Here is a 14,008-nt window from a genome sequence, read left to right on the forward strand (position 1 = left end):
TTAGCAATTCTACTTTCAGAGTAATGGATTGGGATTGTTTATGAATCTGAAGGAAGACATTTATGTGTAAAATATAATGGAATGAAACAAGGCCCAATGTAGAACCCTTAGTCACTTTCATGTTACGACATAGTTTAATGCAATATGTGAATCATGATTGTGTTTTCTTCTTACTACATGAAAACTATTTATTTACTTTTTTCATTGACCTAGTAGTTCATTAACATTTAAAAAAACAAACTACGAGGAGTTTAGGATTAAGAATAACTTATTTGGACATGAAGGTGATCTGGATGGCTAGGCAGGTGTCCCTATCATTACTGTTCTAGGTCCACCCCTCCAGAAATGTGCTCAGTTGAAGAGAACCATCTTCCTTAGTTGGAGGAAGGACAATTTTTAAGAAGGGTTTACTAGTAGCTGTGCTTTCCTGTTAGAACCTCCAAACAGGCTCTCAGGAATAGCCTCTTCGTTAATACTTTGTTTGGAGAGGAAGATAGATTTTTCTTTGTTGGTTTTTAGATTTTAAAATGGCTTTTTTTTTTTTTTTTTTTACTATTTAGCTAAGTAATTTTATTGTTTTGAATTTTAATATCATGTATGTTTCTTTTTCTTTTTTTAAAAAATCCTGTTATGCATTTCCAACCTACTTTGTGATTGGTGGAAGACTAATGAGGAAATTATAAAATATGAAAATAACACATCTTGCAAGAATGTTTCTTTCTGAAGAACCCCCAGGATTTCATATCTTCTTTAAATTCCATTTCAAATAGAGGACAAGGGAAATAGTCAAGACTGTATGTTTTCTTCCTTTTATTCCTTTGCTGGCATTGTTTATCAGTCATATATCAGACACTGTGCTAACCACTTAGGTATTTTCTGGAATTGTTACTTCAACCTTACAAATGTGTGCTCTAATTATTTCCACTCTGTTTTGAGTTAGAAGGTATAAGGAACTCAAGACTGCACAATAAGTTGCTAGTAAGTGTTGAAACTAGCATTTGATTTCAGATCTGTCTGACATGTACTTAATGATTTTTAATACTTACGCCAGTTCCACAACAAGTGTTTCAGTGTTTACTGAAAAATGAATGACACATATCAGTTGACTTTAAAAAATAAAACAGTAATAACTGTGTAATCTGTTTTATGTATAATAGATAAAAGTTCATATGTTGCTTATTCCCCCCATCCTTCTTATAGGAGAAGAGACTGAAAGAAAGGGAAGCCAGAAGAGAAGCCAACAAGAGACAAGCAAAGGTAAGGATTTATATATATGGATTTTTTTTTCTTTTCAACTCTCTTAAAATATAATTGAAGGGAATTTGTATTTGATAAAAACAATGTTTATAATTTTGAAATAGAGTTTAAATCCCTTTCTTTGGTATGCCTTTTGTATTTATTTATGCATCAGGACATTCTAGTTGGATTTAAGCCTTTGTAGCCTGTTTACTTTCTTATATTCATTTGTTTCCTCTGTGATGCAGCATGAAACATGCCTAAATAATTTGTTCATTGGGCTCCTGCTATATATATCTACCATTTTTCCCCATTGTATTTTATACCTCCATACATACAGAATACAGTTGACTCCATGGTCCAGGCCCTGATAGGATTTTCCATCTTTATTATCATTAGAGTAGGTAGATGATCTATTTGAACTTAATAGTAAGTAATTCTGAGAGCTTTGGTGTTCTACAATTCAGCTCCCAGAATATAGTGAAAGCACTTCTATATTTTCTCATCTTAACTGTATTCTGCAAATAATATTCAGCAAATATTTATGAACAGTTTCCCTGAAATATATATGTATAATTATAAACAACATCCAATGAGCTGATATGATTTTTTTTATTCTGGGGGTTTCATACCAAGAAGGGTGTAGTTTCTGCATTCTAAGGACATTTTGTACAAATGATGTCCTAGAACCAGGGCCCAGTAATGTATGTTCATTTCTCATGCTGTATCTCATTGTGCTATGCCTGACTAGCCATGATTTCTTCTTGGCAGTTAGCAAAGATCCGACTCCCTTGAGTAAGCCCATAAAGTTCTTTGTCGTTTTTTTTCTATGCTGGCCATAGCACTTAGAAAGCAAGTCAGAGATGATAACTCATGCTATAATTCTGAAGTGAGAAGCAATTACTCTATAGTGTAAGATGAAAAGACTGCTTATATTCAGTATTTTTTTTTTTTTTTTTGGGTACTGGGGATTGAACCCAGGGCCTTGTGCTTACAAGGCAAGCACTCTACCAACTGAGCTATCTCCCCAGCCCTATATTCAGTATTTAATATCACTATTTTCAAAAGTGCCCCAAAATGAAAGTCCCAGTATGTATAACCTGACTGCTAAAGCAGGTGGTGACCTCTGCATATGCTTTTAAAATGGAGATGTGAACTACTATGCCAGGAAAATGAGATCTTCGGGCCTGTGTTTGGAAGAACTTAACAAGAAAATCTTAACCCTAATGAAAATCACTTGATATTTAGGAATATTGCTATGTTCAGCATAAAAATAAGCTTTTTTTTTTTTTTTTTTGTTTCCACTAATGCTCCTTTCTGGAAATAAAAGTATGAAATGAAAGATACAATCTAGAGTCAAACGAAAGCCCTGTTACATATTTCCTTTATGTATATTTGTGCGTGTTTGCTCATGTAGTCAGCTCTCTGTGTCCATTGTTCTGTATCCATAGATTTTACCCCACCAGAGATGAAAGCGTAGCAAAGCTTATGGTTATATCTGTATTGAACATATAGAGAATTTTTCTTGCCATTATTCCCTAAAATGCAGTTTAATAATTTATATAGAATTTACATTGTATTGGGCATTATATGTAATCTGGAGATGATTTAATTATATAGGAACAGTTATGTAGGTTTCATCCCATTTTATATAAGGGACTTAGATATCTTCCACACCTAAGTACCAAAGGTACTTTGGTATTTATGGGGTGTCTGAATACAATTTCCCTTTGATTTTAAGGGAAAGATTGTATTACTCAGTACAGTTTATTTTTTTTATGCCTCGTTGATGTTGTGTGCCTGATCTTTTCATAATTATTTGAACTGTAAGAAATCATACTCACCACTGAGCCTACTCTCTGAATTTGCTTTTCTTTCCTTCCCTACATATTTGTGTGTGTGTGTGTGTGTGTGTGTGTGTGTGTGTGTGTATGTAGTATGTGGTACTTGGGATTGAGCACGAGACCTTGTGCGTGCTAGGCAAGACCTCTGTCATTGAGCTACACCTAGCCCATGATTGGTTGGCTTGTTATGAGACAGGGGTCTCATTAAGTTGCCCCAAGCTGGCCTCAACCTTCCAAGTTGTGGATTATAAGCCATGCACCATCCCTGCTCAGCTGTATTTGGTTTTAATATTGTGTCAGTGGGGAGATAAACTGTGAAAGCCACAAGAGTTCGGTTTTTCCATTGGGCTGAACTCAAGTGTGAACTGCTTGAGTTAAGTCCCTGCCTTCTATCCTCTCCCCCTTTCATGTTTTTCCTGTGTGTTTATTTTCTGGCATCCAGAAAATTAGAGGGATTTTCTTGTCAAGAGAAGGTCTAATTTCTGTATAACCACTAAGGATTGTACTGCAGCTAACATGGCTTTGCCTTTTTAGCCAGGAGCTTTGGAATGAGGCTTTGCTTTGTCATTCTCTGAATAGTTCAGCTGCCTCCATTTCACAACCCTTCTCTGAGTGTGCAGACAGGTGGCCTCTAGTAAGAGTGATGTTACCAGATGACTGACTGGCCAGTTTGTAGTCAGGACTAAAACATTCTTCAAGACTCTGAGAACTGGCAGCAGTGATAGGTTCAGGTTCACTGATAGATCCAAGGATATAACTTGAACAAATTTTCTACACCCAGCTTTTCTCAAATGAAAGTGATGGGAGATCAGAACTCTCCTAACTTTTCAGTTTCCCCTTGGAAAACTGATCTATTATTTGAAGAGAATTGGCAAAGGGGTGAGGACTCAAAGTTTTATGATATGTAAGAAGAAATATATGATGGAATGGTCAGGTTTCTCTACAGTGTCAGTCCTTTAAATGGCTCATGTGACTTAATACTAAAGTATACCTTTTAATCTTATTTAAACATAATTATTGTGTGGCTTGAGGATGTTACCTTCTGAGGCACTTGAATCAGATTCAATCTAGAGCATTTCTTTGAGCCCTGAACCTGTAAGATATCCAAAAGATATTTAATGATAAAGTGGTATTTTGCAGACTGAATATGCCAGTGAGTGTGGTTGTCTTACCTCTTGATAAGCTATTTTAAAGAATTAGCATGTAGAAACTGAAAGTGTGAGAAAGGGTGGGTTCACTGTCTTTATTTCTTGTATCATACAGTAAATGTGTTATTATATAGGAGGAATATAGAGGACATGGTATTTTTTAAATTTGGGAGAAGTGTTAACAATGAAGCTAATGGAAATATCTTATTTTCCAGAAAGTGAAGACTTAGTGATGTGGGTTCTCGTTTTAGAAATGATGATACTGGTTAGCTTTTTCTTAGCACATTGTAGTTCTAAAAATAATATATTGTCTTTAAGTATGAGTACAGTAAAATAAAGTTGGAATGGATCTCTCAAGAACCTGATTCAGCTAGGTAAGGTGGTGCATACCTGTAGTTCTAGCAACTTGGGAGAATAAGACAGGAGGACCAAGTTTGACGCCAGCCTTGGCAAATTAGGGAGAACTTGTCTCAAAATAAAAGCAAAAAAGGACTGGGAATATAGTTAAGAGATAGAGTCCTTGCATAGCACGTGTGAAGACCTTGGGTTCAGTCTCTAGTACCACATAAAACAAAGAGCAACAACAACCAAAACTAATATAGCTTTTTGTTAAAATTCACATCTAAGATCTGCCTAGAATACATTATCTACAGTATCCAGAATGGAAGAGAAATATGAAGGTGAAATTCTTAGGAACATTTCCTAGAGACCCAATATTAGTGGTTTGGGAATTATGTCTTTTTTTAAAATCAAAACTTTCTTTAGCAAGGAATACTTGAACTGTACAATAGAATTACTTCTACTTAGCTAAGAGAATATCAAATATTCTTATAACTTAGATATTTTAAACTGAGATATGAAAAACTATTTGTAGCAATGCTCAGTGGACTATATTGCCTTTGGTTCATAGAAGTTACATATCCGGGAAATGTAGCTTCCCTCATATCCAGCTAGCTTTTCTGTTGCTTTGATAGTCACACCTGCTTGTTCTAATCTCTGTGGCTGTAAGGATTTAGAAGAAATATGAAGAAGTGAATAACCACGCTGAAATTTGAGGAATAGATCCTCAGAATTATCTTGGGCTATGCTACTTTTGGAAATAGAGTAGGATTTATTAAAAGTCTGATGTCTGAGATCTAGAAAGCGTTGCCATGTCTCAAAGTTGCTTGGTGACCTGGGGCACATCATTAACCTTTCCGGTCCTCTTCTCAACATGTAACAAAATGAAAGACATTTTTTTCACAGCCAATTTCTTACTTTTAAATTTTTTTCCACACTTTTAATCATGATATTGTTTGTGTGTTTCCAGTATGATCTTGATTTCTGAGCTATGTTATGAAAGGCACAATTGTGCTGAACGGTTCCTAGTGAAGGTCCTCATCCTCTCCATATTTGAAGATATTTTTTTTCTTTCTTTGCTAGAAGCTTATTTGCTAAATGATGATTTCACATAAAGCTATAAATAGGACATTAAAGGTTGGTGATGGTTTAGTTCCTCAAAGAATAAAAGCTTTGCATTTATTCATTTTTGACAGTGCATTATTGATAAATACCAATTAAGATTTTTTTTCCATTTTGGTAGGCAGAAATGCCATGTTCTAATACAATCACTTACTGAATAGTGCCCTAAAACAAGTCATTTGGTTCTCTAAGTGAACTCTTTGCATAATACCTTGTTTTATACTGTAATAAGATGAAATATACTGTCCTATTTTAATAATCAATACTCTTTTAGATAACTTGCTCTTTCCCTTTAATATCTACCAAAATTAGCTATGAAGACCCTGTTTTGTCTTTGTGTTTCTAGTGTTGGTATGAATTGCTTGGGGATTAATATAGTAGTCTGTTTTTCTCTTTCTTTGGTGATAATGAATAAGAAGGGGATTACTATGCTGAACTCATAACTATCTTGAATTATTTAAGTCATGCTTGCAGTGCTCCCTTTCTTGAGAATTGTTCTTCTCTAGTCATGATTATTTATAGTTAACTTCAGGAAAGGGAGGAATATGGTCATACCATCATGAATACCTGCTCTTCTTTTGAGACTAAGCAAAAATAATTTATGAAGATTTTTCTGACCCTCTTAGGTGTTTATGGACTCTTGCTTTTGAAACTCCTGCTGTGGTCTCCTCTACAGAGAACCTCTGATCTTTTATAGCACTTGTTTATTTGGATATGCATCTGCTTCTCCTGCTCATTTCTAAGTCTTGTTTTCCCTTATATCTCTATCACTTGTCATGGTTTGACTTCATTATATGCACTTAGAAAATATCTAAGTGATGAGTGGTGTTAATGAATAAATAAATGACTTGAAGGGATGTAGACTCTAGCACAAACTTGAACAAAATTCCTTCAGTACAGTAAAACTCATAGCATAAAATTTGCCATTTTAGTCTTCCTTAAGTGTACTATTAATTTACATTAAGGACATCATACTGCTGAACAGCTGCTATCACTAGCCATTTTAGACCCCTTCTCATCCTCCCAGACTCTGTATTCATTAAACAAAAATTCCCCATTCCCTCCTCCCCCAGAGCTCAGACTTGTAAAGAGAAAATTTTTATATTTCAAATAACAATTTAGCAGATGAGGAAGTGAAGCTTTTGAGGAACAGATCATTTTTCCAGTGTCCTACAACTGAATTGTAGCAAAACCGGGCTAGAACTTGGGTCTTTAGGTGCTCATATATATGCTTTTTATCCTACCTTACACATTGCCTACAGTGATGTAAAAGATACTAAAGAGCACAGTATAGGTTTATGGTTTTACTAGCTTTATTTTATTTACAAGGTCATATATTAAACTATGTGGACACTATAATAGTGGCCACTATCATTTATTGACTTCTTACCATGTTATGAATATTGTGATGGTCTTTGCCCATTTACAGTGTTATAACAAAATACTAGAGGCTTATAAATAACAATTTATTCTCACAGTTTGGGCTGGAAAGTTCAAGATCATATCAATAGTTTGGATTACTGTCTACTGAGGGTATGCCTTCTAAAGGTTCATCTATGGTCATCTTCCTGTGTGGTCATGTGGTAGAGAAAGCAAGACAACAGCAGTTCCCTCAGTACTTTGATAAGTGCACTAATCCCATTCATGAGGACTCAGTCCTCATGACTTAATCAGCTCCCAAAGACCCCCACATCCTAATACTATCACATTGGCTATTAGGATTTTGGTATATAAATTTGGGGAAACATTTAGACCTTAGCCATAATTGAAGCTAATCCTCACTGACAGCTCTTTGGGGTCATTAGTATTATCTCCATTTTGTAGATGAGCAAATCAAGGATTAAAAAGTTTAAGTAACTTATCCAAAGCCACACAACTAAGAAATGGCAGAGCCAGGACTCAAATGTACTTTCGGTGACTGAAGCCTTGACCCTTAAGCTTCAGGCCTTCGTCTTTTCCAAGGCAGTCAAACAGTCACCTGTGAGAGTCTTAAAAGCAGAAAAAGCAATTGCAAATAAATTGCTCTCTGTTTATAATTAGTTCCCCTTTATAGGTAACTACACAAAGAAATAGATACAAAATATTAGGAATTTCCTATTGGTTATGATGAAACATTCCTTTACTCCCAGTAGTCAATGATTTTAAAGTATTTTATTATTTCCAGCCTATGAAGATCAGTAAAGCATGACATATTTCCCTATTGTTTTTGATTTTTTTTAACCCTAATTTTTAGGCTACTCTATTGCTTCTACCTCTTTGCAGTAGTTTGGTTTTGATGCCTTTCTTGCCTCCTTCAGGTAGATCTAGAATTTTATTTCTGCACTGCTGTATTTGTACATTATTCTGTTGTGGTACTTAGTGATTGTCTCATTACTAGACTGTAAACTTGAGAGCAGGAATAGAGGTCCTCCCCATGTCTGACATATAGTTATTGTTCTGTAAATATTTATTGACTGAATTAATGAAATGTAGGTATATTCTTACACTTAACATTTTATATGTTAGTGGTAGGTCAGTAATAGACACCTTCAGATCAAGCACTTGGGCTTCTAGACTGCACTGGACCTGCATTTATGCATTTCAAGTTCGTTTTTTGTTTTGTTTTTGTTTTCTTTTGGTAACAGGAATTGAACCCAGGGGCTCTTAACCATTGAGCCATATCCGCAGCCCCCCACGTCCCATTTTAAAATTTTTAATTTTCAGACAAGGTCTTGCTAAGTTGCTGAGGCTGGCTTTGAACTTGAGATCCTCCTGCCTCAGCCTCCCAAGTCACTGGGATTGGAGGCATGTGCCACCACACCCAGCTGCATTTCAACTTCTATGAGATGGGGTGTATCTAATACACTCAGTCCTTTCCAAGTTGCTCTCCTCCTCCCCTGTTTGTGTTAAAAAAAGTTGATGAACTTGGCATTAAGGTTATAGATCCTTAATATTCAAATGTAGTAAACACTGTAGGCAATCAGGTTCCCTTTAGAATACTTGACTCATATTGTACTTACTAAGAAATTAATACTTTTTTAAAAACTTTTTCTATTTTAGATATATGTGACTAAGAACTCTACTAACATGTGCTTACTGGTTTTGCTTTTCCTCCCCCCTAATTTAACTTATAAAGTCCTCATACTATACTATGGTTTGAATACACAAAACTATATACTTTTACTTGTACTTTATATTGTACTTTATGGATGATATTCTAGGGTAACTTGATTGTGTTCATTTTTGTCCTTCTTGTTCACTTTGGAACCTAACACTTCACTCTGCAATCTAGGTCCTTATTCATCAATATTTGATTGACCAAAAAAAGAGGATCCTGCTAAAATCTCTGACAGTGTCATGGTAATACGCATTTTATGCCATTGAGCATAGGTTGCCTGAATGAATTATTGTAACAAATGTGATAATCAGATTATAAAAGAGCTAGCATTCTACTCCAGGCCTTTCTCTGCCACCCTACTTTTACCACTGATGCAGTTCATGTTAAACCTGTCCTAGATAAGACTTTAACTCTGAAAACAAGAAATTTTTCAGAATACAAGATCTGTTACTTTTTAAACTTGCAGTGTAATGTCAGATTGAGGCAGAATTTTAATGATTAGTATTTCAGGAGGTATTTCTTCTAATATTCTTGGAGAATGTTGCTTCTTAAAGGTAACTTTCATAATAAAACATTGTAACCAGATAAAATTGGGGGAAAATAGACTCATTCCACATTTGAGTATGGTGCCCCAAAAACTGTATGTGTATCTGTTTGCATATTCCATATGTTTCTTGTGTTAGTTAGTAAATGACCTAATGCACTCTGCTCCATTCGGTGGTCCTTTAGGTTCAAATAGGGTAAATCAGTCCCCATCATGCTTTTTATACTTAGTCATGATTTATTCAACTTATCTCAAATTAGAGGAAACTTGTCATTTCATGCATTATATAACAATGTTTTAGTCAACAACAGAAAGTATATTATAACCATAGTTTCATAAGATTACAATTGAGCTGAAAAATTCCTATAGTTTAATGATAATTCAACTGTTAATGTTGTAAAGCAACACATTACTCATGTGTTTGTGGTATTATTGCCAGTCATATGAAAGCATATCACATACAGCTACTTACAGTGTATAACACTTGATAAGAAATGATTCTGGTGATGGTCTATTTACTATACTATGCTTTTTTGTATTGATTTAAAATTTTTTTTTTTTAATTTAGCTTTTAATTTTTTACAGGCTGCATATTGATTCATTGTTCACAGATGGGCTACCTCATTTTTTTTATCTTTACTTTAGAGTGTAATCCTTCTAATTAAAAATTACTTAAAACAGTGTGCCATGTTACATAGGAAGAAAGCAGTCTCATACATCTCATGTTTACTGTGTCTCCTGATTGCATCAAGAGACCACATCAAGTGTTTGACCTGTGCCATCTAGGTTTGTGTAAGTATGTTCTGATGTTTGTACAGTGTCCCATTTGACTAACGATGCCATTAAATGACATGACTGTACCATAGTTTGGGATTTATAGACAGATTTTCTGTAATAGAACACATTATGTTTATTTGAATCTTTGTGACCATTTGGTAGTTATGTGGCCATGTGTGTTGTTCTGATGTTTACATACTATGTAGACACTGTGTATGTGGGAGTGTGTATATGTATATGTGACCATCATGCTTGTAAGACTGGTCTGTAGAACATTCGTCCATATTTTTGTATGCATCACCATGTATTGATGGTCTGCATGATGAGGTCATTTTTTGCTATTAATAAATTTGATATTAGCTGTTGAGAAATTATACCTTCATAATTTCTGCCTTAGGACACAAAAAAATTTCAAATTAAAAAAAAAGCATGTGGATCGTTTACTCCTTCCTTAAGATTTTGCTAAACAACTCAGAACCCTTTCATTTATATGAGAAAATAGAAGGCTTGAGAATTACCAAAAGACTTGATTTTAGTAATTCTCAGTCTATGGTACAAGAATCTGTGTGGGTCCTCTAAATTACTAGAAATTTCTAAAATTCTTACAACTATTTATTAACTATATAATATCTACACTGTACATAAATATTATCATTGCTTAAAAGTAGGTAAAGGCTGTTAAGATTAACAAAATATCAATTTGTTTCTTTACTAAATTTATAGTGTCTTTTTGTCTTTTATTTTCTTAAATGACATGCCAATTGTAAAATTATTATCTTGTAAATAATTTAATGCTGAACATCTTGTTATACCAGAAAAGATCAAGAATACTGTCATATAGCGTATAAACAGAAGCAGCCATATTCCTGAGACAGTGGAGCACAGGGAGAAAGAAAAGAGATGGGGGAGAACACTGTTTCTTAAAAGGAAGAAGAGGCTTTGCTCTCTATCTCTTCAAGGAGGAAGAAGTCAATAGAAAAGGAAATACCTGAAAGATGGAACATAGAAAAAAGAATGACAAAAATTTTGTACTAATTCCTAAATGCCTTTTTTGAGTTTGGAGATGGGTCATACAGTATAACTGATGCTAAATTTTTAAGTAATCATAATATTCACTAACTCCTGTGGTAATGGCAATAGTTTTTGTGGATAAGGAAAACTCTTGGGGGATAAGCCTTTACACTGCTGTGTATGGCTACAGAATGGTGGACTAACAAAGCTTTATTGCCTCTTCTTTAAGCCATAAAGACTTCTGTTGGAGAGCACCATAAACTAGTGTTTCAAAGAGTGTAAAATTTAGTGGCTATAGGAATTTGTCCCTGGCATAATCACACACACCTAAGATAACATTGAAAAGAACTTGTTTTTCTCACTAGCTTTTTTTTGTCTCAAGAATTATAGGTGAAAATGTTCAGTATCTGTAAAGCCATATTTAGGTAATCTTATTACTTCTATTATTAATATGAAATAATTCATCTTTGCTATATTTCTTGCTTTAGGGAAAGATATTACCAGGTGTCAGCAGCATTTTTTATGGGGATATTTTTTCCTTTGCCTAAATCTTTATTGGTAGAGGATTCAAAGATTTCTTTCATTGGTGAGAACTCTGGAATTCCTTGTTTGTAGAGTGTATTGTTGTAGATGTTCTGTAATGTCATGTAGAGTGTTTTATCTGTTCATTGTATTTTCATCAAGATTATCCTATTTACTCAATAAGTTTATGAAATAAGTGAAAGGATTTATAGTCACTCAACAATTGAAGAAATTTTGGCATTGCAAATCGGTTACTTGGCTTAGCTTGTAATTGGTAGAAAAATAAAATTGGTAGAAAAATAAAATTTCCTCAAATTTCTGTCTCAGGATCTAGTATGCAAAAGTTTTAGCTTTATTTAGAATGTGTCTGTTTTCTCTCTTTCACTTTTTTCAAATAATAAGTCTTCTCACTTGGATTGGCCTAAGCATTATCTAGAATGTTTAGAAGGGAGTAGTAGTAGCACATTAGAAGTCTCAGAATTTTCCTCTGATTCTAAATCATTATATATTTATGTGCAAAATCACTTTATTTCCCTAAGCTCTTCTTTTCTTTGTTGGTATAGCCATTTTGGAGACAAGTTTGGCAGTATTTACTAAGCTACACATTTATCTACCTGGTCTTACTATTACTCTTTTAGGTGTACATTTAAGAGAAATGCTTCCATGTCTACATCAAAAGCTATTCACACAGCAGCACTATTTATATTCATTAAAGACTGGGAATAACCTAAACTGTAAGGTGGATAAATTGTGATATAGTCATGCAATGAAATATTATATACCCGTGGAAGAAATACTGCTACAAATAGTAAGAGAGACAAATTACACAAACATAATATTAAACAAAATTAACCATACACTAGAGTAAATAGCATTGTATCCCATTTATATGAAGTCTTTAAAAAATAAATGCAAAACTAATGTTTGAGTTTATGTCATGATGGTAGGATCACCTTTGGGAAAAAGAAGAGATCAGTTACTGGGAAGGAAGAAGAGAAGGGTGGCTTCTAGGGAATTTAATAGTGTCCTGATTTCTTCATCTGAATAGTAGTTATACAGCTTATTATTTGTGAAAATTCATCAAACTATATGCTTGTGATTGGAGTACTTTTCTGAATGTATGTCATATTTCAATTGAAAAGATTTTTTAAAAAGGGGTAGATTAGACTTCTCTGTGTGGTTTCAGCATAGAGGTTTTAATGTGTAGATTCAGGAATATAGGGCATTATGGATATCTCTTGTAACTCCTGAAGTAATAGGAACCTTAGTCCTTTGAGTCATTCATGTTTTATGAAAGCTATGAAAGAAAATTAATAATTTATATTCTTCAAGTACACATTTCCTTTTAGATCCACTTATTCAAAGAGAGGTGATGTTTTGCCTCCTAAAACTTATAAAATTATTTCTCCCAAATGTGAAAATAAATGTTACTTTGTTTCTGCAGCTTGGAAAATGATGCAGAAATAGGATATGTAGGATTCAAAAATTCCCTTATCAAGAATCATATTGCTTATCTGTCTTTTGACTGTAAGATGATCTTGGCTAAAATTAGGAGCAATTGTATTGTTTTACCCATCTTGATCTTTGGCTATGTATATTAATTTCCCCCCTTACTAGAGACAAATTTGATTTTTATTACATAAAGTCATCATTTTTCTTCATTTGAAAGTGATAAACACTTTCAAGCTCATCCATTTATTTATACTGATAAAGCTTCTTTGAAAACTATAAAGTATATTGTCAGAGGCTTCAGCCTAATTGAATTGCCTTTAACATGAGCTGTGTATAAATTCTAAACATGACTGCTATCAATCCTTTGTCTCCTGACATCTATCTAATCTTAAGATTTTTGCCCCTCTTAGTACAATTGGTACATGGCATTTTTGTGGTGCTCCTTTGAGAAGAACAGAGTGAAAGAAGGAATATAAAAGTATTAAGTCATTTCTGAGCAAAAGACCAAAATGCACTATAAGAACAACTGAGAGGAGAGAAAGTGTATTTGGGGCTCATGGTTTCAGAGGTCTCAGTACATAGATAGCTGATTCCAGTGCTTTGGGCCCAAAGTGAGGCAGCCCATTGTGGAAGAAGGACCTAGCAGGGGAAAGCTACTCAGCTCCTGGTGGAGTCAGGAGACAGAGTGGGAGGGGAAAAAAGTCATAGGGAAGATGCATCTTTCTAGGGCATGATCCTACTGACCCGCCTCCTCCAGCCATGCCTGCTTGCCTATAGTTACTGCCTAGGCCATTCAGATTGGGATGGACTGATTGGATTATAGCTCTAATAATCTGATAATTTTGTAAGATATGGAACATGACAAACCCCAAAATAGCTTGGCCTGGGAAGAAGGAGTGGGGAAGAAGGCAACACA

The 14,008-nt window shown here is 34.4% G+C and overlaps 1 protein-coding gene across 1 annotated transcript in view; it reads left to right on the plus strand.

Annotated features, from left to right (window-relative positions):
- DDX10 (DEAD-box helicase 10) overlaps nucleotides 1–14,008 on the plus strand; it is a 394,465-nt gene that overhangs the window by 284,149 nt on the left and 96,308 nt on the right. Inside the window, 1 exon segment of the mRNA XM_079101583.1 lies at nucleotides 1,201–1,257. Within this exon segment, the coding sequence (XP_078957709.1) occupies nucleotides 1,201–1,257 (57 nt within the window).

This window comes from Sciurus vulgaris (assembly GCF_902686455.1).
Source record: "Sciurus vulgaris genome assembly, chromosome: 11".
In the NCBI taxonomy this organism is placed as follows: Eukaryota; Metazoa; Chordata; class Mammalia; order Rodentia; family Sciuridae; genus Sciurus; species Sciurus vulgaris.